The sequence below is a fragment of the Rhincodon typus genome, chromosome 6 (assembly GCF_021869965.1).
Source record: "Rhincodon typus isolate 14 chromosome 6, sRhiTyp1.1, whole genome shotgun sequence".
Taxonomy (NCBI): domain Eukaryota; kingdom Metazoa; phylum Chordata; class Chondrichthyes; order Orectolobiformes; family Rhincodontidae; genus Rhincodon; species Rhincodon typus.
The window spans coordinates 65,688,509-65,712,043 of record NC_063337.1 but is presented as its reverse complement, the minus strand read 5'-3'; the positions used below and the strand labels follow the sequence as shown (position 1 = coordinate 65,712,043).

Sequence of the window (23,535 nt, the reverse complement as noted above, 5' to 3'; positions counted from 1 at the left end):
GGCCTGCTGTGTTCATCCAGCTCTACATCTTGTTATCTCAGATTCTCCAGCATCTGCAGTTCCTACTATCTCTGTCCTGTATGTTGTAATGTTTAAGTGTTTTAAGTGTTGAAATGTTGAGCATACTTTGGGTAGTTCATACAAATTTAATTGGTTTACAGTCTTGCCAGTAATAAAAGGTGAATGGAAAACTGGTGTTTCTACCTGAGTGAAGTATAATAAATCAACCTGTTTTAAGTGACTTAGAAATATTTGTGTTCACTGCAGATCAAGAAAAATGCTATAATTATGTGATTTCTTATGTCAGTCTTTTCATCTTCAGGCACCATCATGAAAGTAGTAGTATTAGATAAACTAATGCACTAAAGGCTGATAAGTCCCCGGCCCTGGATGGGTTGCATCCTAGGATCTTAAGAGGTAGCTACAATGTTAGTAGATGCATTGATTGTAATTTTTCAAAATTCTTTACATTCTGGAGAAATACTAAAGGATTGGAAAATGGCTAATGTGACAGCGCTTTCAAAAATAGTAGGAGGCAAAGAGTGGACAACTGTAGGCCAATTAACCCAACATGCGTTGTTGGAAAAGTATTGGAATTAATTATTAAGGAAGTAATAGCAGAACTTCTGGAAAATCATCAGTTAATCAGGCCGAGTCAGCTTGGCTTCATGAAGAGGAAGTCATGTCTGACTGATTTATTAGAGTTTTTCAAAGAAGCCTCAACCGAAGTGGATAGAAGGAAACCAGTCAATATGTTATATTTGGACTTCCAGAGGGTGTTTGAAAAGGTAACTCTCAAAAGGTTAAATCATAAAATAAGAGCCCATGGTGTTGGAGGTTGTATGTTAGCATGGGTAGCAAATTGGCTCACAGGCAGGAAACAGTTAATGGGGATAGGAAGTTCTTTTTCGGTTAGAAACCCATGGCCTGTGTGGCTCCAGAGGGAGAAGAGGACTGACCACAACAGTTTACAATATATGTTAATAACTTTAAGGAAGAAAGTGAACATACTGTAGTCAAATTTGCAGATAGTTATTTATTTATTTGTGAGATGTGGGCGTACCTTGCTGGCCAGCAGTTATTGTCCATCCCAGTTGCACTTGAGAAGGTGGTAGTGAATTGCCTCCTTGAGCTGCTGCAGTCCACCTGCTGTGAGTTGACCCACAATTCCATTAGGGAGTGAATTTTGACCCAGCGACAGTGAAGGAGTGGTGATATATTTCCAGGTCAGGATGGTGAGTGGCTTGGAGGGAACTTGAAGGTGATGATATCCCCATATACCTGCTGCCCTTGTCCTTCCAGATGGAAGTGGCCATGGGTTTGGAAGGTGCTGTCTGAGGATCTTTGGTCAATTTCTGCAGTGCCTCCTTTAAATAGTACACACTGCAGCTACTGTGTGACAATGGTGAAAGGAGCGGATGCTTGTGGATGTAGTGCCAATCAAGTGGGCTGCTTTGTCCTGAATGGTATCAATCTTCTTGAGTGTTGTTGGAGCTACACTCATCTAGGCAAGTGGGGAGTATTCCATCACACTGCTGACTTGTGCCTTATAGATGTAGACAGGCTTTGGGGAGTAAGGAAATTTTTCACTCACTGTAGTATTCCTAGCCTGCAACCTGCTGTTGTAGCCACTGTGTTTGTGGTGAGTCCAGTTGAATTTCTGGACAATGATAACCTCAGGATGTTGACAGTGGGGGATTCAGTGATGGTAAGTATGTCAGGGGCGGTGGCTAGATTGACCATCACCAATAAGAGACATAGCCTGGCATTTATGTGGCGCGAATGTTACTTGCCATTTGTCAGCCTGGATATTGTCCAGTTCATGGAACATGTACTGCTTCAGTATCTGACTCGTCGCAAAAGGTGCTGAACATTGTGTGATCATTGGCGAACAACCCTACTTCTGACCTTATGATGGAGGGAAGGATGAAGCAGCTGAAGATGGTTGGGCCTTGGACACTACCCTGAGGAACTCCTGCAGAGATGTCCTGGAGCTGAGTTGAGTGACCTCCAAAAACCATGACATTCTTCCTATGTGACAGATATGACTCCAACCACTGGAGAAGTTTCCCCTGGATTCTCATTGATTCCAGTTTTGCCAGGGCTCCTTGATGCCACACTCAGTTGAATGCAACCTTGATATCAAGGACTGTCATTCTCGCCTCACCTCTGGAATTCAGCTCTTTTGTCCATGTTTGAACCAAGGCTGAATGAGGTCTGGACCTGAGTGGTCTTGGCAGAACCTAAACTGGTGAGCAGGTTATTACTGAGCAGGTGCTTGATAGCACTGTTGATGACATCTTCCGTCACTTTACTGATGATCGAGAGTAGACTGATGGGGTGGTAATTATTCTGCTGTTGGATTTGTCCTGCTTTTTATGTACTGGACATAGTTAGGCGATTTTCCACATTGTCGGGTACGTAGCAGTGCTGTAACTGTAATGGAACAGCTTAGCTAGGAGAGCGACAAGTTCTGAATCACAAGTCTGTAGTACTATTGCTGGAATGTTGTCTGGGCCTGTATCCTTTGCAGTATCCAATGTCTCCAACCATTTCTTGATATCACGTGGAGTGAATTGAATTGGCTGAAGATTGATACCTGTAATGTTAGGGACCACTGGAGGAGGCTAAGATAGATCATCCACTTGGCACCACTGAAGATTGCTGTGAAAACTTTAGCCTTACCTTTGCATGGATGTGCTGGGCTCTTCCGCCATTGAGGATGGGGATGTTTGTCGAGTATCGTCCTTGAGTGAGTTGTTTAATCATCCATCACCATTCACGACTGGATGTGGCAGGACTGCAGAACTTAGATCTGATCCATTGATTGTGGGATTGCTTAGCTCTACCTGTCACTTACTGCTCATGCTGTTTGGCATACAAATAGTCCTTTTTGGTGGCTTCACCAGGTTGACAACTCATCTTGAAGTATGCCTTGTGCTGCTCCTGGCATACCCTCCTGCACTTATCATTCAACCAGGGTTGATGCCCTGCCTTGATTGTAATGGTTGAGTGGGGAATATGCTGGGACATGATCTTACAGATTGTGCTGCAGTACAATTCTGCTGCTGTTGATGGCCCACAGCACCTCATAGATGCCCAGACATGAGTTACTTGATCTGTTCAAAGTCTGTCCTATTTAGCACAGCGATTGTTCCATGCAACATGATGGAGGTTATTTTTAATTTAAAGCTGGGATTTTGTCTCCACAAGGACTGTGTGGTGGTCTCTCTGACTGATACTGTCATGGGCAGATGCCTCTGCAGCTGGCAGGTTAGTAAGGATGAGGTCAAGTATGTTTTTCCCTCTTGTTACTTCCCTCACCATGTGCTGCAGACCCAGTCTAGCAGCCATGTCCTTTAGGACCTGACCAGTTCGATCAGTAGTAGTACTGCTGCCAAGCCACTCTTTGTGGTAGAATTGGACACTGAAATCCCCCACCCAGAGTATATTTTGTGCCCTTGCTTTCTTTAGTGCTTCCTCCAAGTTTTGTTCGACATGGAGGAGAATTGATTCATCAGCTGAGGGAGGACGGTACGTAATAATCAGCAGGAGGTTTCCTTACCCAGGTTTAATCTGAATCGATGATACATCAAGAGGTCCAGAATCAATGTTGAGGACTCCCAGAGCAACTCCCTCTTGATTGTATACCATTGTGCTGTCACTTCTGCTGGGTCTATCCTTCTGGTGGGACAGGACATATCCAGGGATGGCAATGGTGCCTGGGTCATTTTGTGTAAGGTATAATCCTGTGAGAACAACTTTGTCAGGCCGTTGCTTGACTAGTCTGTGAGACAGCACTCCAAATTTTGGCACTAGCCCCCAGATGTTAAAGAGAACTTTGCAGTGGCGACAGGGATGTTTCTGCCGTTGTCTTTTCCAGTGCCTAGGTCATTGCCAGCTGATCCATTTGGTTTCATTTCTTTGAAATTTTGTAGAGATTGGTATAACTGAATGGCTTTCTAGTCCATTTCAGAGGCCAATTGTAAGTCATCCACATTGTTGTGGGTCTGGAGTCACGTGTAGGCCAGACCAGGTGAGGATGGCAGATTTCCTTCCCTGAAGGACATTAGTTTTTTTGACAATCGACAATGATTTCATGGTCATCAGTAGATTCTTAATTCCAGTTTTTAAGAATTTTTTAAATTGAATTCAAATTCCACCATCTGCTGTGACAAGATTTGAACCCGGCTCCCCAGAACAATACCTGGATCTCTGGATTAATAGCCTAGCGATAATACCACTAGGCCATCACCTTCGATGACAAAAAAAGGTGAAAAGGCAGATTGTGAGAGGGATGCAAACAGTTTAGAGTGAGATATTGATAAGTTAATTAATCATAGAATCTCTACTGTGTGGAAGCAGGCCATTTGCCCCATCAATTCCGTACCAACCCTCCACAGAACATCCCACCCAGATCCACCTAACCTGCACATCCCTGGACGCTATGGCCAATTTAGCATGGTCAATCCACCAAACCTGCACATCTTTGGACTGTGGGAGGAAACTAGAGCACTTGGCAGAAACCCATGCAGATACCAGGAAATTGTGCAAACTCCACACAGTTTGTTGCCTGAGTCTGGAATTGAACCTTGGTCCCTGGAGCTGTGAGGCAACAGTGCTAACCACTGAGCCACCGTGCCTCTCAGTAAGTGGGGAAAATCTTGGCAAGTTCAGCATAATATGGGAAAATGTGAAATTGTTCATTTTGGAAGAGAGACCAAAAGAAGAGAATTTTTTTTGAATGGGGAAAACTGCAGAAAGCTTCAACCAAAGGAATTCGGGGATACTTGTGCATGAAACACAGAAAGCTAACATGCAGGTGCAACAGGTAATCAGAAAGGCTAATGGAATTTTGGCCCTGAATTCAAGGGGGTTGGAGTATAAGACTGGGGACATTTTACTCTAAGTGAAAGAGATGCCATTATCTTAGAGTCATATAGCATGTAAACAGGCTGTTCGGCCCACTCATCTATTCCGAACAGGTTTCCTAAACTGAACTAGTCTCATTTGCCTGCATTTGGCCCATGTCACTCTAAATCTTTCCTTTCCATGTATCTGTCCAAATGCCTTGTAAATGTTGTAATTATACCTGCCTCTACTCCTTCCTCTGGCAGCTCATTTCATATACACACCACCCTCTGCGTGAAGAAGTTGTCCCTCAGGTCCCTTTAAAATCTTTCCCCTCTCTCACTTTAAACCTAGGCCCTCTAGTTTTGGCCTCCTCTATCCTGGGGAAATACTTTGGCTACTTACCTTACCAATGCATCTCCCTTAGACAAGATAGTTTACCTGTAAGTAGTGGAGATTCCCAGCATGTGCAATCCTGGTGTAAGTGGCAGCATTACTGGTGCCATTGTGTTTGAATATGACTTATTTTAGGCTGTGTAAACCTTGGAACTGATTCTGTTATTCCTGAAGTTTCATAAAAAGTACAATGTCAGAGATAACAAGATGTAGAGCTAGATGAACACAGCAGGCCAAGCAGCATCAGAGGAGCAGGAAAGCTGACGTTTCAGGCCTAGACCGTTTTTCAGAATTGAAGAAGGGTCTAGGCCCGAAACGTCAGCTTTCCTGCTCCTCAGATGCTCCTTGGCCTGCTGTGTTCATCCAACTCTACACCTTGTTATCTCAGATTCTCCAGCATCTGCAGTTCCTACTCTCTCTGAAACAATGTCAGAGAGTTGTTTGATATTACAGAATTTGAAATTGGTTGTCATTATCATTCTTGGTACGGTCAGGATTACTTAGCAAATGTTATTAAATTGCAGAATCAAATTTAACAAATTGACCTTTGTAAGTGCTGTCTATTTGGGTTTGGTCAGTACCTTGCTTATTATGGACAGCTCAAGGATGTACAGTTTGATGTGATTTATCAGTCTTTGAGATGTTTGGCTGACATTCCTAATGTCTAATTGGTATTGAAATTGATATGAGACAAAAAAATTGCAGATGCTGGAATCCAGGATAGACAAAAAGGAGACTCGAAGAACACAGTAAGCCAGGCAACATCTGGAGGAAACGAGCAGTCAAGTTTCGGGATTAACCTTCTTCAAATTGATATGCCAAATTACTTACTTGTATGACTGGCAAAATATATTTTCATCTTAACATCAGCATCCTATTAGTGGTGAATATATTGCTAAGAATTACTCTGACATCCGATTTAAGTTAGTCGGGCTCACAAGCTATGTCACATTTATAATAAACAGGACCCTCTTCTTTCCAGATAGAACATGTATCGACATTGAATCTGTTTAAAATAAACAAAATAAGTGATACCCATTCTCTGGTTCTCCTGCACATTTTAAATTCATATAAACTTTGACAATTAACTGTCAGCCATCATCTAACTGATGCATTCTCCATGGCAATGCCTCTATCAATCAGAATCTAATTTTCATGCTGTTGTCCCCTTTTATATTGGTGTTCTTGCAAATAAACTGATGGACGCAAGACAAAATTTTGACTGTCTTTTTTTCAACGATACAAAAGCACACTGGGGGTGTGTTTGATGTTTTTATAACTTATCCACCTGATAATTGTACCCAATATGATTGAAATCTCTTGGAAGAATCCAACTGAGGGCTGGGAAGTAATAAACCTTTGTTTGCCAAATTTCTTTCTGACTTTGCACTATTTGATGTTTCTAATAGCTAAGAGCGTCATTTCAAAGATTCAAATGGTATGTTTAATAAGGTGATGTTTTTAGAATCTTGCCTTGGAAATGTTACGTACTTAAGATACTTAAATTTCTTCTTCTTATGCAGTCGTTTGAAGCTGTCTTTTGCCTGATTCTTTCAATTGCAGTGCATGGGAGTATGTCTCCCAATAGCATGGGAAACTAAAATAAGTACATTTGACTTAGACTAATGTATCCAATTCAATTCATGAACCAAACAATACTTGTTATTTATGAACTGCCATTTGAAATTAATTCAGAGTAATAACTTTGTATGTTTCAGGCACTTCATCTCAGCAACGTTGCATTGGCAAAAACAACAACAGGTCAGATAGTGAACCTGTTGTCAAATGATGTTAATAAGTTTGATCAGGTAATGTGTACTATGTGATAATTGGGGGAATGGATAGGGCTGGAAAGAGTCACCATTCACATATTCACAATCATTCTTGTTTTCTTCCGCCCCTAACCCTGTTAGTGCAATCAATGTTCCTGTTTTTCTTTTAAAAATGCATTTGTAATTTTGTACAATAAGGATGCCATAATGAATGATTTTATTTAAGAAAATAACAAAGCATAAACTAAATCAGTGACCCATTACCATATTCCTCAACAGTGTGAGTCAGACAACTTATAAAACATTAACAAAAACAGAAGTTGCTGGAAAACCTCAGCAGATCTGGCTGCATCTGTGAAAAGAAATCAGAGTTAACATTTTGAGTGATTTGAAACATTAACTCTGATTTCTCTTCACAGATACAGCCAGACCTGCTGAGCTTTTCCAGCCATTTCTGTTTTTGTTCCTGATTTACAGCATCCACATCTTTTGGTTTTTATAAACCATCAAATCATTGTTAAGTTGGGACTCTGTCTTAAATGGCCTACTCCACATTCTTAAATGTCCAGGCGAATCGAATCCCTACAGTGTGGAAACAGGCCCTTTGGCCCAACAAGTCCTCACTGACTCTGAGCATCCCACCCAGACCCATCCCCCATAACCTATAGGCAGAGTGATGGTGGTATAGTGGTGAACGTAGCTGCTGTCCAAGCAATTGACCCAGGATCGATTCACGGCCATTGCAGGGCTGTGCTTTTGGGCGGCATGGTGGATCCGTGGTTAGCACTGCTGCCTCACAGCGCCAGGGACCCAGGTTCAATTCCAGCCTTGAGTGACTGTCTGTGTGGAATTTGCACATTCTCTCCATGTCTGTGTTGGTTTCCTCCAGGTGCTCCGGTTTCCCCTCTCAATCCAAAGATGTGCAGACTAGGTGGATTGGCCATGCTAAGTTGCCCACTTTGGATATTAACATTTGAAGAAATAAATTTTCCATGATGTTTGTGACATAGAAATCTTTTTTTTTGAAAAGGATGCAATGAGTTATGCATCTGAAACTTGCATTTATTCTAAATGTTGGGTATTTTCAGGAAAGTTCTTCACAGGATAGCTTGAGTCTGTAACCTGATACAAAAGCTTAAATGTTTCACTAAATATATTTTTATTAGGGGGAATCAGAATCCTCCTGTCTGTTTTAAGTTTAAAAATAGCTTGGTAATTAACTGTTAGCCATCATCTGGTGTTTTTTCCACTGTAATGACTTTACCAATCATGCATTCTCTTACCATGCTGTTATTTCCCTTTACATTGGTATTCTTGAAAATGTACTGACGGGTTCAAGATAACATTTTGACAGTGTCAGTTTTTTTCTGAAATACAGTGCTAAAATGTCATCTTCAGCCATGTTTGAGTGCCAAAATTGTGTTTTCGAACGTTAGTGCATATGTTGTTAGCTTACCAAACTGTGTCTCTTTGTTTCAATATATTGTGTGTGCAATTTTTCTCTTCACTCCTAGATCTTTCCAAAAGATTTTTAATGTTGCTTATATTTTATCCCAACAATGTTATAGGTAACCATATTCCTGCATTTTCTATGGGTTGGACCGTTGCAGGCAATTGCAGTGGTAGCACTACTCTGGCAAGAAATAGGGCCATCTTGCCTGGCTGGAATGGTTATACTACTTATCCTGATGCCTACACAGACGATTTTTGGAAAGTGGTTTTCGGAACTGAGGTATGATCGTTTTACAAAAGCCTAAATTTGAGAGTTTGGGAGGGAATTATTAACTTTATTTTTATAAAATACTTGATTTTAAACCTGTTTTTGTTCAGATTATTTTCATATTTGTGCGATAGTTTTGCTATGGTTCTATTTAGATTTAAAATTTCAACTTCAATCTCAGATTTTGTTTTGTATGTTTGTTCTCTGATTTTGGGTACTGCTGGCAGGGTCAATATTTATTGCTGAGTCCTTGCGCTTGTGAGTATGATGGATTATCAACTTCTGCACTCCTTGGGGTGAAGGTGCACTTACAAGTTCATTGAAGTACAGAGTTTCAGAATTTCATCCCAGCAGCCATGAAGGAGGAACACTATGGACTTTAAGGAATTCACTGAATTTTTAGGGGGCTTGACCAGGTACATGTGGAGAGGTTGTTGTTTCTCCCTTATGGGGGAGTCTCGGACAAGAGAGCATAACTTCAGAATGAAGGATCGTTCATTTAACACACAAATGAGGAGGAATTCTTGCCTGATGGAATTGATTCTTCAGGCTTCTTTACCATAGAGGGTTGTCAATGCTTGGTGGTTAAGAATATTCAAGACTGAGATGGAAGGATTTTTAATTGGTAAGGGCATTGAGGATTATAGAGAAAAGGCATGAAAGTGGAGTTGAGGGTTATCAGATCAGCCATGACCTTATTTGATGGTGTAGCAGACTTGGTGGCCTGAATGGCCCACATCTGCTCCTATGTCATGTGCTCTTATGGATGTATAAGTAATTTAGGGGTCTCAGAAAGAGAAAAACAGTTAGCGTTGGGTGAATGAGTTATAAGTTGTATAGTTAAAGCAATAAAGTGTTTACATGCTGGTATTATTGCTACACTGTTAATTCAGTGACCCAGGTAATGTTCTGGGGTCCCAGGTTCAAATTCCATTGAGGCAAATGGTGAAGTTTGTATTCAATAAAACTGTAGAATTAACAATCGAATGATGACCGTGAAACCATTGCTGATTGTCAGGAAAAGCCGATCTGGTTCACTAATGACCTTTCGGAAAGGAAGCTGCCATCCCTAACTGCTCTGTGCAAGTAGGGATGGGTAATAAATACGACTTGGCCTTGCTCTAAAGTGTGGCCCAAATAAATTATTACTGCTTTGTCAAATTCAATTTTGGTCAAATTTATGACCAGTTTGGCTCTTTGTAATTGATTAAGCAACTTAATCATGTGTTGCGAATACTCTTTACAGGTTTCACTGAATGCGATTGGGCAGCAATGTAGACAATGTAAATACATAGCCCTAATGAAGATTTTTTTGGTTAACTGTTGCAAAGTTGCTGGTGCAGTCTTAGTTCCAAACAATATGAACTTACATAGATAAAGTCCATCTGGTGTTACAAAAGCTGAATTTTTTTGGCTGCATCATAGACATCATAGAATCCTCATCGTCATAGAATCCCTACATTGTGGAAACAGGCCATTCGGCCCATCACGTCTACACCGACCCTCCGAACAGCATCCCACCCAGACCCATCCTGTAACCCTACGTTTCCCATAGCTGACCCACCTACAGAGCAAGTTAGCACAGCCAATCCACCTAACCTGCACGTCTTTGGACTGTGGGAGGAAACAGAAGCACCCGGAGGAAACCCATGCAGACACGGGGAGAATGTGCAAATTCCACACAGGCAGTCACTCAGTGGAATCGAACTGGGTCTCTGGCACTGTGAGGCAGCAGTGCTAAACACTGAGTCACTCTGCCACCCACATCAGTCAATAGAACTTCTTAATGTCTTTTAAACAACTCAATTTTCTAAAGCAAATCAGGCATGCGTGGGAGGTGGTGATTAGAGAGAATTTCAGGGGAGAAAGTCTGCCAAAAGTACTCTCCACCTTCTCCTGGGTCCTGACACCCCCACTGCCCCACATTTCCTGGGTCCCAACCTTGAATCCTCTAACTCTCCTGGGTCCGTAATCCCACCACCCAGTCCTTGATCTTAGCCACTACCCTCTTTCCTAGGTCTCTGTTTCTCCCTCCAAGGTCTCGGGCTGTGTTGCGGGAAACTGTTTAAATGTACATGCGTGATTTAAAGCGGTGAGGAATATGCATGTTCTGGTGTCAGCAAACGTAGTTCAACAATATACCATTAATCTTCATGACAGGATAAGTCAATAATGTTGTGGTACAGAAGCCTGTAGGTGACAGTGATCACAACATGATAAAATTCTATATTCAGCTTAAAGTAGAAAATTATGGATCGAACAATAGTGCAGTAGAAGGGATAGGATGATAGTTAGTCGAAGTGAGCTGGTAAACAGATTAAATGGTAGGGTGGTATTACTTCAGTGGCAAACTTTTAAAGAGATGTTTAATAAGTGTCAAAGATTATCCCAGTAGGAAAGGGAGGCTCTTTAAGAAGGATGCATCCATCCATTTCTGAATAAGAAAGTTAGAGGTAGCATGAAATTGAAAGAAGCACTAAAAATCTACAAAGACTTACTGGTAGCTTAGAAGGTCATTCAGATCTTATGAACCAGCAAAAAGTGGCTGAAAAGACAGTAAAGAGGAAGAAAATAAAGTATGGGAGAAAGCTATCTATGTAGGCCACTCAGTCCCTTGAGCTAGTTCACCATTCAGTGAGGTCATGGCTGATCTGTGACCTAACTCCATTTACCTGCCTTTGGCCCATCTCCCTTAATATCTTTTGCTTGACAAAAAAAGATGTATCTCTGATTTAAAAAAAAAAGTAATAACTGATCTAGCATCCACTGCCATTCGTGGAAGAGAGTTCCAGGTGTCTACCATCCTTTGTGTATAAATGTGCTTCCTAACATCATCTCTAAACAGTCTGACTCTAATTCTCAGGCTATGTCCCCTAATTCTAGAAGCCCCAAATAGTGGAAATAGTCTATCTCCACCTACCCTGACTTTTTCTGTCTTGAAGACTTTGATTAGACAACTTTTCACCTTCTAATTTCTAGAGAAAATTCTAATTCGGATAATATCTCCTCATAATTTAACCCCTCAAGTCCAGATATCGTTCTTGAGCCAAGACCAGTATATCCTTCCTAAGGTGTGGTGCTCTCAGTCCCTCAAGTGGGGTCTAACCAGGGCTTTGTATAACTGCAGCATCCTTGTATCCTGTATCCTTGTACTCCTATCCTCAAGTTATAAAGGCCAGCATTCCATTAGCTTGCTTGATTAACTTCTGCACCTGTTTGTGACATTTTAAAGATCTATGCACCTGCAGCCCTCTGCTGTCTCTTTGGACATCCACTGTATTTGACTTCATACCATTGATAAAGTACCCTGATCTATCCTTGCTTGGTTCAAAATGGATAAACTCACACTCGCATACGCTTATGTCTGTTCACTAAGTCTGTCAGTATCTCTTTGTAATTTTATGTTATCATCTACATTAACTATAATGCCACTTCATTTTCTGTCATCAGCAAATAAGCAATGTGAATGAATAGTTGAGGCTCCAACACAATGCAAGTTTCTACAAGTAATGAAATAGGGAAAGAGGAGCTATAGCAAAGGTTGGTCCTCTACAGAGAGAGACTGGGGTAATGGAAACAATGAAATGGAAGAGGCATTGAAGAGGGGTTTGAAGTGGTCTGAAAACTAATGGATCTAAAGGCTGAAATGTCCCTGGGTTTTAAAATAAGTAACTGCAGAAATCAATTCATTATAATCTTTCAAAATTGTTTAGCTTCTAGAAGACTCTCAGTGGATTTGGTAAATAGCTGATGTTAAACCTTCCTTCAAACGAAGAAGAGGCAAAAAGCATCATGAGGTGGTAGTGAGTCTTTAAAGATAGACAGTTTAACTGAGTTATTAAAAATTTGTCTGATGCAATATAATGTGGGAAAATGTGAACTTGTCAACTTCAGCTAGAAGAAAAGAAAAGCAGATTTTGGTGGCACAGAGGGATTGAAGTTTTCTTGTACCAGAATTTCATAAAATTAGCACGCATGTGCAGCAAGTGATTAGGAAGGCAAATGCTGGTGTTTGCCGCAAGGCAATTAAATATAATAATAGGGAAGCTTTACTGCATCTATACAGTGTGTTAGTGAGACCACATTTGAAGTACTGTGTACAGTTTGGATTTTGTTGTTGTAATAACAATTCAGTTGCATTGGAAGTAGTTGAGAGAATGTCCAACCCATTCCTGAGTTGAAGTGTACCTCTTATGAAGAAAGGTTGAACACTTTGACCTTAGTCATTGGAATTTTGAAGTATGAGAAGTAGTCTTTGGAAGACTACAAAATTCTAAACTGGGTAGTAGAAGCATATTTCCTGTTGGGGCAAGACTAGATCAATAAGGCTGTCTCTCTTAAGATGATGAGGGGCTATTTTTTTTTTGAAGGTCCTTAGTCTGTGCCAGTAAATGTATTCAAAGCTAAGTGAGATAAGTTTTTAATAGTTGAGGGAGTTGGGGATTTATTGGTGGGCAGTGAAATGCTGAGGACTGTCATGAAAGTGGAGTTGAGATCCCAACAAGTTCAGCCATAACCTTATTGAACAGTAGAGAGGGCTGAAAGTGTTGAATTACCCTCTCCAGCTGTGAAGTTTTATGTTTCTGTATTGCTATAATTTGTGACAAAGTTGTCACTTTGAGAAGTGTTGTTCACTTCATATTCGTATGGGCTTCTAAAAGGCATTTCATCAAGTGCCGCATCACAAATATGATGGAAGAATTGAAGCCTGGTGATGGTGACCTCAGAAACAGTGTGGTTGGCCTCGTGGCACAGTTGTAGTGTCCCTACCATTGAGCCAGAAGGTCCACATTCAATTGTCATCTGCTCCAGAGGTGTGTAATAATATCTAAGAAAAACATCTGTTAGAAAATAGACAACACAGTGTGGAGCCGGAGGAACACCACAGGCCAGGCAGCATCGCAGGAGCAGGTAAGTTGACCTTTCTTGAGAAATGGGGAGGGGAAAGGGAGCTCAGAAATAAATAGGGAGGAGGGGTGGGGCTGGGGAAGGTAGGTGGGATGGTGATAAGTGAATGCAGGTAGGAAGTGGGATTGGTCAGTGGGATGGGTGGAGCGGATAAGTGGGAGAGAAGATGGACAGGTTGTGTCAGGTCAAGGAGGCGGGGATGAGAGGGAGGATTGGACATGGGATTAGGCCGGGGGGTGGGGAGATTTTAAAACTGGTGAATTCTATGTTTGGGCCATCGGGCTGTAGGGTTCCAAAGCAGAATATGAGGTGTTGCTCCTCCATTTTACATGTGGTGTCATTATGGCACTGGAGTAGGCCCAAGATGGACATGTCACCTAGGGAATGGGAATGGGAATGGGAGTGGGAGTTAAAATGGTTGGCAACCGGAAGGTGTTGTCGTTTGTCACGTACAGAGTGCAGATGCTGTACGAAATGGTCCCCAACTCTACGCTTGGTCTCACCGATGTAGAGGAGGCCACATCGGGAGCAATGGATACGATAGACCAAGTTGGCAGATGTACGTGTGAGCCCCTGTTGGATATGACAGGTTTACTTTGGGCCTTGAATGGAGGTGAGGTGAGAGGTGTAGTGGTAGATGTAGCACTTTCTGCGGTTGCAAGGAAAGTTGCCGGGGGTGGTGGGGTTATTGGGAGTGTGGAGCGGATGAGGGACCATGGAGTGAGCGGTCCTTACAAAAGGCAGATAGGGATGGGGAGGGAAATATATCATTGGCTGTGGGGTTGGATTGTAGGTGGCGGAAGTAGCGGGGTATGAAACGCTGGATGTGGAGGTTAGTGGGGTGGTATGTGAGGACCGGGGAATTCTGTCTTTATTTTTGTTGGGGGGATAGGGTATGAGCGCAGAGATGTGAGACATGCAAGGGATATGGTTGAGGGTGTTTTTGGTCACCGGAGGGGGGAGGTTGCAGTCCTTGAAATAGGAGGACATCTGGGATGTCCGGGAGTGGAACGTTCCATCTTGGGAGCACATGCGGCGGAGGCAGAGGAATTAGGAGTAAGGGATCGCATTCTTGCAGGAGGGTAGGTGAGAGGAGGTGTAGTCCAGGTAGCTATGAGAGTCAGTGGGTTTGAAATAGATGTCAGTGTTGAGGTGGTTACCAGAGGTGGAGACAGACAGGCCCAGGAAGGGGAGGGAGGTATCGGACATGGTCCAGTTGAATTTGAGGTTGTGTTAAAGATTTTCGTAAAGTTGATGAACAGTTCAAGCTCCTCGTTGGAGCACGAGGCAGTGCTAATAAAGTCATCAATGTAGCGAAGGAAGAGGTGGTGGATAGTGCCAGTGTAACAGCAGAAAAGGGACTGTTCCACGTATCCTACGAATAGGGTGTATAGCTTGGATCCATGCGGGTGCCCACGGCTACCCCCTTTGCCTGTAGGAAGTGGGAGGAGTGAAAGGAGAAGTTGTTCAGGTTAAGGACAAGTTTTGTTAAGCGGATGAGCGCGTTGGTGGAGAGGGACTGGCTGGGCCTGAGAGAGGGCTTTTATGTCATCTGCATGGGGAATACAAGTATACAATGATTGGATGTTCACAATGAAGATGGCATGTTGGGGGCTAGGGAATTGGATGTCCTGGAGGATGTGGGCGTGGGTGGTGTCCCGGACATAGGTGGGGAGTTCCTGGACTGGGGGGAGAAAGACAGAGTCAAGGTAAGTGGAGATGAGTTCAGTGGGACAGGAGCAGGCAGAGACAATGGGTAGGTCGGGACAGTCAGGTTTGTGGATTTTGGGAAGGAGATAGAAATGGGCAGTGCGGGGTCAGGAATGATGAAGTTGGAGGCTGTTGGTGGGATGGCCTAAAAGCCCTCTGCTGCTTCCTATCCAGCAGGCCCAGCCAGTCCCCCTCCATCAACACCCTCATCTGCTTAACAGAACTTGTCCTTACCCTGAACAACAACTCCTTTAACTCCTCCCACTTCCTACAGACTAGGGGGCTGGCCATAGGCACCTGCATGTGTCCAAGTTATGCCTGCCTCTTCGTAGGATATGTGAAACAGTCCCTATTCTGCTGTTTCACTGGCACTATCCACCACCTCTTTCTTCGCTACATTGATGACTGCATTGGTGCTGCTTCATGCTCCCACAAGGAGCTTGAACAGTTCATCAACTTTATGAACGTCTTTCATTGCAACCTCAAATTCACCTGGGCCATCTCCGATACCTCCCTCCTCTTCCTGGACCTCTCCGACTCCACCTCTGTTAAATGCCTCAACACTGACATTTATTTCAAGCTCACTGACTCCCGTAGTTACCTGGACTACGACACCTCTCACCCACCCTCCTGCAAGAATACGAGCCGTTACTCCCAATTCCTTCGCCTATGCCGCTTCTGCTCCCAAAATGAAACATACCACTCCCAAACATCCCAGATGTCCTCTTATTTCAAGGACCACAACATTACCCTCCCAGTGATCAAAAATGCCCTCAACTGCATCTCTTGCATTTCCTGCATTTCTGCCTTGAAACCCCCTACCCCCCAACAAAAATAAAGACAGAATCACCTGGTCCTCACATACCACCCCACCAACCTCCACATCCAGCGTTTCGTTCTCTGCCATTTCTGCCACCTACAATCCAACGCCACTATCAAAGAGACATTTCCGTCCCCACCCCATCTATCTTTCGTTGGGACTGCTCACTCCGTGACTCCCTCTTCCGCTCCACACTCCCCACTAACCCCGCCACCCGGCACCTTTCTCTGCAACCGCAGAAAGTGCTACACCTGCCCCTACATCTCCCCCCTCACCTCCATTCAAGGCCCAAAGCAAACCTTTCATGTCCGACAGGGGTTCACCTGTACATCCACCAACTTGGTCTACTGTATCCGTTGTTCCCGATGTGGCCTCCTCTACGTTAGTGAGAGGGAGTGTTTCATGCAGAATACGCACTCTGTATGTGACAAACGACAACACTTTCCAGTCGCCAAACGTTTTAATTCCCCCTCCCACTGCCTGGGTGACAGGCCCGGGATGGACATCCTCCAGTGCCACAATGACACCACACGTAAACTGGAGGAGCAACACCTCATTTCTGCTTTGGGAGCCTACAGCCCAATGGTCCAAACAGAGAATTCCCCAGTTTTAAAATCTCCCCACCCCTGGCCTCATCCCATGTCCAACCCTCCCTCTCATCCCCCCCCCCCCACCTTGACATGGCACAACCTGTCCATTGTCTCTCCCATTTATCCACCCCACCCATCCCACTGACCAATTCGCACCACTCCCTACCTGCATTCACCTATCACCATCTGACCTACTTTCCCCAGCCCCACCCCTCCTCTCTCTCTTAGTTTCCCAGCTCCCATGCCTCTCTCTATTTCTGAAGAAAAGTCCTGACCCGAAAAGTCAACTTTCCTGCTTCTGTGATGCTGCCTGGCCTGCTGTGTTCCTCCAGCTCCACACTGCGTTGTGTCTGACTCCAGCATCTGCAGTTCTCGCTATCTCTGGTTGATTAGAAAATATCTAGGAACAAAACTGTGGTCTCTGGCATATGTGCCAACAAAGGGTTCAGGATGAAACAAATAAAACCTGTTCTGCCACACATAGAAAGCACAATCCAAATGGGCTCTCATGCAGAAGTAGTGTCCCTACCTCTGGGCCAGGATGTTCATGTTCCACCTGCTCCAGAAGTGTGTAAAAATATCACTGTACAGGTTGATTAGAAAGTATCTAAAAATAAAGGAGAATGTTGTCCTTTGCAGAAGAATCAATGCAATTATATTTAAAGTGGTAATGACAGGTGATTCTATAATTAAAGGCACAGAAAGCATCCTTTGTAAGAAGGATCGCGAGTCACTGATGGTGTCGACCTATTGTCATCAGAAGGGACATCTGAAACTGGCTCAGAAGGATATTGGAGTGCGAGGGGGAGGATCCAGTTGTTATGGTCTGTGTTGCGCTAACAACGTAGACAAGAGGTCGTGTATGGGGAATTAGGAACAACAAGGTAGCTCAGTGGTTAGCACTGCTGCCTCACAGCGCCAGGGACCCGCATTCGATTCCAACCTCTGGGTGGAGTTTGCATGTTCTCCCATGTCTGCTTGGGTTTCTGCCGGGTGCTCCTGTTTCCTCCCACAGTCCAAAGATGTGCAAGTTAGGTGGATTGGCCATGCTAAATTGCCCATAGTGTTCAGGTATGTGTAGGTTAGGTACATTAACCACGGGAAATGCAGGGTTACAGGGATAGGGTAGGGGGATGGGTCTAGGTGGGATGCTGTTTGGAAGGTCAGTCTGGACTTGATGGGCCGAAATAACACTGGAAATTCTATGATTAAAGAACTGGATCTCAAGGATTATAATCTCTGGATTATTACCCGAGCCGCATACAAATTGGCCAGGGATAAGAAAATTTACGAAATGAATGCGTGGCTAAAGGAGTGGTGTGGCAAAGAGAGGTTCCATTTCATGGGGCACTGGCATCAGTATTGGGACAGGAAGTAAGTGTACCATTGGGACAGGCTTGAGCTGAACCGATTTGGGACCAGTATCCTAGCGGAAAAGCTAAATAGAATGGTCACAAAGACTTTAAACTAGTAAGTGGATGTAGGGTACGTGTTCAGGCTCAGATGAAGTTAGTACAGTTTCAAAACCAAGGAAAAGGACAGAATGAAGAAATAGTCAGGAATCCTACTTCAGGTATGGCCAGCAATGGGAAATCTATATGAAGTGTCTTGATTAAACCAGAAGAGAGTAACTTAAGTATCATTACAGAGACTGTTGACTAATTGAGAACAAATTATTAACTTAACTGAGAAATTGGTTGAGTGGGAGGCAACAAAGTAGGGTCAATGGGTAGGTACTGAAATTGGCAGGATGTGACAAGTCGTGTCCTACAGGGCCTGTGTTAGGGCCTCAGTTATTCATACTATTTATTAACAACTGACATAATGGCATAGAAAGTCAAATATCCAAATTTACTGATGAGACAAAATTAGGTGGCATTGTTGACAGTGTAGATGATGTCTATCAATACCCCTTAAATTTTATGCTGAGGTGAATGGACAAAACTGTGGCAGACTGTATTCAGTGTTAAGTAAGTGAGAGATTATCTATTTTTGAAATGAAAAAGGAGAGACCAGGAGACTTTCGGATGGTAAGAAGTTAAATACAATTGCATAAAACCCTGGTTAGAATCTGCTTGGACTTCTGGGAGACGATCTGGGCACCACATCTTAGGAAAGGTATATTGGCCTTGGAGGGACTACAGCATAGGTTTACAAGAATGATGCCTGTGTTCAGGGGCTAAATTATGAGGGGAGATTATATAATCTAGATCTGTTTTCTGTAAAATTGAGATGGTTAAGGAGCGATCTGATTGAAGTCTTCAAGGCATGAACAGGAATAGGCAGGATAGATAAAGAAAACCATCCATACTGGTTGGGGATTTTAGAACTAGGGGGCGTAGTCTGAGAATTCGGGCCAGACTGTTCGGGAGAGGTGTCAGGAAGCACTTCTACGCACAAATCGTGACAAACTATTTTGAGTTGTTGAAAGATCTGCCCATGGCTAACATTTATTCAGTGGTTGCCCTTGAGAAGGTGGTAGTGAGCTGCTGCATTCCAAGTGCTGTAGGTATACCCATTATACCATTAGAGAGGGAATTCCAGGATTTTGACCCAGCAGCAGTGAAGGAAAGTTATGATGGTGAGAAGCTAGCAGGCAATGTACAGGTGGTGATCCCATGTGTCTGCTGCCCTTGTCCTTCTAGGTGGACGTGTCAAGGGTTGGGAAGGTGCTATCTACAGATCTTTAGCAAATTTCTGTAGTACGTCTCGTAGATGGTACACTTTGGTGCTGCTGAGCATTGGTAGTGGAGGGAGTAGATGCTTGTGGATATGGTGCCAATCAAGCAGGCTGCTTTGTCTTGAATGATGTCAAGCTGCTTGTGTATTGTTGGAGCTGCAGTCATTCAGGCAAGTGGGGACTATTGCATCACACTCCTGCCTTGTCTTGTGCTTTGTAGATCCAGGTGAACAGGCTTGCTGCCATATTCCTAGCTTCAGACATGTTCTTGTAGGCATGGTATTTATATGATAAGTCCAGTTGAGTTTCTGGTCAATGTTAACCCTCAGGATGTTTTAAGTGGGCCATTCAGTGATGGTAATGCCATTGCACGTCAAAGGATAGTGGTTAGATCATCTCTTAGGGAGATGGTCATTGTCTGGCCTTTGTGTGACATGAATGTTACTTGCCATTTTTCAGCCCAAGCCTCGATAATATCCAGGTCTTACTGCATTTAAACATGGACTGCTTTATGGATCGTTTCTTTAAAAATAGCTGACACCAGAAAAAGAAAATTAGAGTGAGCTGCTAGCATCTGGAATGCATTGCATGAAAGCATGGCAACAGCAAATTAGTAGTAATCCAGAGAACAGACTAATCCTTGTGTGACACAAGTTCAAACCCCAACGTGGCAGCTGGTAAAATTTAATTGAGTTAATAAATCTGGTATTGATGGCTAGTCTCAATGCGGACGACCATGTGAAATATCATCAATAGTTGAACAAACCCTACTGGTTCACAAATGTCCTTTAAAGAAGAAAATCTGCCTTTGTTACCTAATCTGGCCTATGTATGACTCCAGACCCACAGCAATGTGTTTGACTATTAACTGCCTCTGAAATGGTCTAGCAAGCCACTCAGTTTAAGGGCAGTTAGTGATGGACAACAAATGCTGACCTTGCAAGGATGCCCATATTCCTGAAATGTTGCAAAAATGTCTTTGAAGTATGGTTTCATTGGTAATGGAACTAATTCGTTGGTGCATGCAAAGAGCTGGTACCAGGCATGATAGATTAAGTAGTCTTCTTTACTGCATTTCCTCCATCGTAAGGTCAAAAATGGGGATATTCGTTGGCACAACGGTCAGCACCCATTTGTGATACTTGAGATGCTGGAGCACAAAATCACAAAATTATTGTAACCTATTCAGCCCATCATGTCTCTACGTGGTGTATTATCTAGTGCCAATCTCCTGCCTTTTCCCTGTATCCTTGCACCACATTATTAGCCAAATAAAGATCCAATGCCCTCTTGAATGCCTCAATTGAATCTGGCTGCAACACCTTTCCAGGCAGTGCATTTCATACCCTAACTTGCTGTGTGAAGAAGATTTTCCTTGCATTACCCTTGCTTCATTTGCACATCACTTTAAATCAATGGCTTCTTACCTTTGTTTCTTTTACAAGCACAATCAGCTTCACCCTATTTAATCTGTCCAGCCCCCTCATGATTTTGAAATCTACAATCAGGTCTCTTCTCGGCCACCTTATCTCCAACTTCAACAACAGTTCCAACTTCAGCTCAGGATAGATGCAAGTTTCTCACACCTGGAACCATTCTAGTAAATAGAAGCAGTCTCTGTCCAGATGCAGCAAGACCTGTACAACATCCCAACTAGGGTTTATAGATGGAAATAACATGTGCCACAGATGTGACAGGAAATGACTATGTTCAACAAGAGAGAATCTAATCATCACCCCTTGATGTGTTGTCTTGTTACTATCGCTGATACCCCCAACTTTAACACATTAATGTGTGGGTGTTACTATTGACCAGAAACTATTGAACTAACCATATAAACACTGTGACTACAAGAGCAGGTCAGAGGTTAGAAAATCTGTAGTGTGCAATTCTCATTCTGTCTTTGGGCAAAGGTAGTAAATTGAGGGAAGGTTAACTACCACAATATTGGGCAGGAATTGGGGAATGTAGACTGGGGGCAGCTCTTTGAAGTTAGATTCACATCTGGAACAGTGGGACTCTTCTAAAAGGCAGATGATTAGAGTTCTGGACCATCATGTTCCTGCAACAATGAAGGATAAGGACAACAAGAGAAATTGAGAACTTAGTCAAAAAAAAGGAGGCATATGCAAGGTTTAGGAAACTGAAAATGGACAGAGCCCTCGAAGAATACAAAGATCACAGGAAAGAACTCAAACAAGGAATTAGGGCTAACAGGATCTTTGGCAAACAGCATTAAGGAAAATACCAAGATATTTTGTACCTATACAAGGACACCTGACTTGGAAATGTGTCATCGTTCCTTCGTTGTCATAGAATCATGCAGCATGGAAATGGACCCTTCGGTCTAATTAATCTATGCAGACCAGGATTCCCAAACTAAACTCATCAAATTTGCCTGCAGTTAACCCGTATACTTTTAAACTTTTCCTATTGAAAAGCATTAGCTCAGGACAAGGTCAAAATCCTAGAACTTCAAATTATGTTGGTGATATCATGTGTGTTTTTCTTTATCAGAGGTATTCAACGATTTTTACCTTTTCTAATATAGATTTTGAAGGTTAATGACTTTTACAACGAATTTTGAAAACAAGTGTGATTTACTAAGTTTATTTTTCCTGACTCCTTTAGAGGCAAAACTGCAATACTGACAGATAACAGAATTCGTATAATGAATGAAGTTATATCAGGAATGCGAGTCATCAAGATGTATGCATGGGAAACACCCTTTTCAAATTTAATTGCTCAAGAAAGAATGTAAGTTTTTTTTTGGAAACTGAATACACTATAACCTCATGTCTGTAATGGTTGGGATCAAACCATTTCTAGATCTCACATTTTTCTGATTTGTAATGTGGGATTGTGTTTCAAATAACAAGCGAAATCGGTGAGTGGCGAAAATAGCCTCTTAATTGAGCATCCACAGTAGCACAGTTTGAGGTGGTGATGGAATTCCGAAGTACAGTTCTTACAGTAGCCTCTTTATACACAGTTCTTACGTATATTAAAATTCTATCACTATGGTGTTACACAGTTTTATCTATTGTACACAGACGTTTGTTTGACATCTGTCCCAAACATTTGCGAGATGTTGGCTGCTACTTGGATTAAAATGTCTGTCTAGTCTGCTTGCATAATTAAGAGGTGTTAGTCCTTTTGTTTTTTAAGTCAGTAAATGTTAGTAAAAATACTAGACCTATATGATCTAAATTAGTTAGAAATCATATGTGCACTAAATAAAGGTAGAAAGGACAGTAAACTGATTACTGCAGCTGGGTCATGAGATTTTATTTATTATTTGCCGGCGTGAGTTTCATTCATTCATGCAATTTCACAGAAGCGCTATTTTGCTAGCAATTTTCTTAAAGGGAACAGGGGCCCTATTCAATATGTAATTAACAGGTACAGGCTAGTGGAAGAAACTTGTTTGATGTTCTGCAACCTATTCAAGTCCAGGGAGATGGTTGCTAAGGGTCTGATTAACATTATAATCTTTCTATAGTTTCTGGCGGGTCGTGGAGACACTATGGCGGTGAGGGTATTGTTTCTGAATAGCTTAGTCGACTTTGATAATTATTCAGAGGTAGCTTTTGATGGAAATAGGTCTGATAAGGGTTGAAGGTGTGAAGAAGCAATAATGGATTTTGATGGAATGTTTTAATTTCGTCTATCTTGCAATAGTAAAATGTACTACAAAAATCGCGGTTTTATAAATGAATGAAAACACATTATAGCAAACATCGGGTTAGTAAAGGGTTATGAATGAGTGAATGGGAATACAGTATTAATGAATACAGCGATAGTAGGCACTGCAGATGCTGGAGAATCTGAGACAACAAGGTGCAGAGCTGGATGAACACAGCAGGCCAAGCAGCATCATAGGAGCAGGAAGGCTGAGTTTCAGGCCGAGACCCTTCATCAGAAATGGGGGAGGGGAAGGGGGTTCTGAAATAAATAGGGAGAGGGGGGAGGCGGATAGAAGATGGATAGAGGAGAAGATAGGTGGAGAGGAAACAGACAGGTCGAAGAGGCAGGGATGGAGCCAGTAAAGGTGAGTGTAGGTGGGGAGTTAGGGAGGGGATAGGTCA

General features: G+C 42.7%; 1 protein-coding gene across 1 annotated transcript in view; it reads left to right on the top strand.

Moving 5' to 3' along the window:
- abcc4 (ATP-binding cassette, sub-family C (CFTR/MRP), member 4) overlaps positions 1-23,535 on the top strand; it is a 458,391-nt gene that overhangs the window by 78,200 nt on the left and 356,656 nt on the right. Inside the window, exons 5-7 of the mRNA XM_048598320.1 lie at positions 6,966-7,055; positions 8,588-8,751; positions 22,079-22,204. Coding sequence (XP_048454277.1) covers positions 6,966-7,055; positions 8,588-8,751; positions 22,079-22,204 — 380 coding nt within the window. The remainder of the gene's footprint in view (positions 1-6,965; positions 7,056-8,587; positions 8,752-22,078; positions 22,205-23,535) is intronic.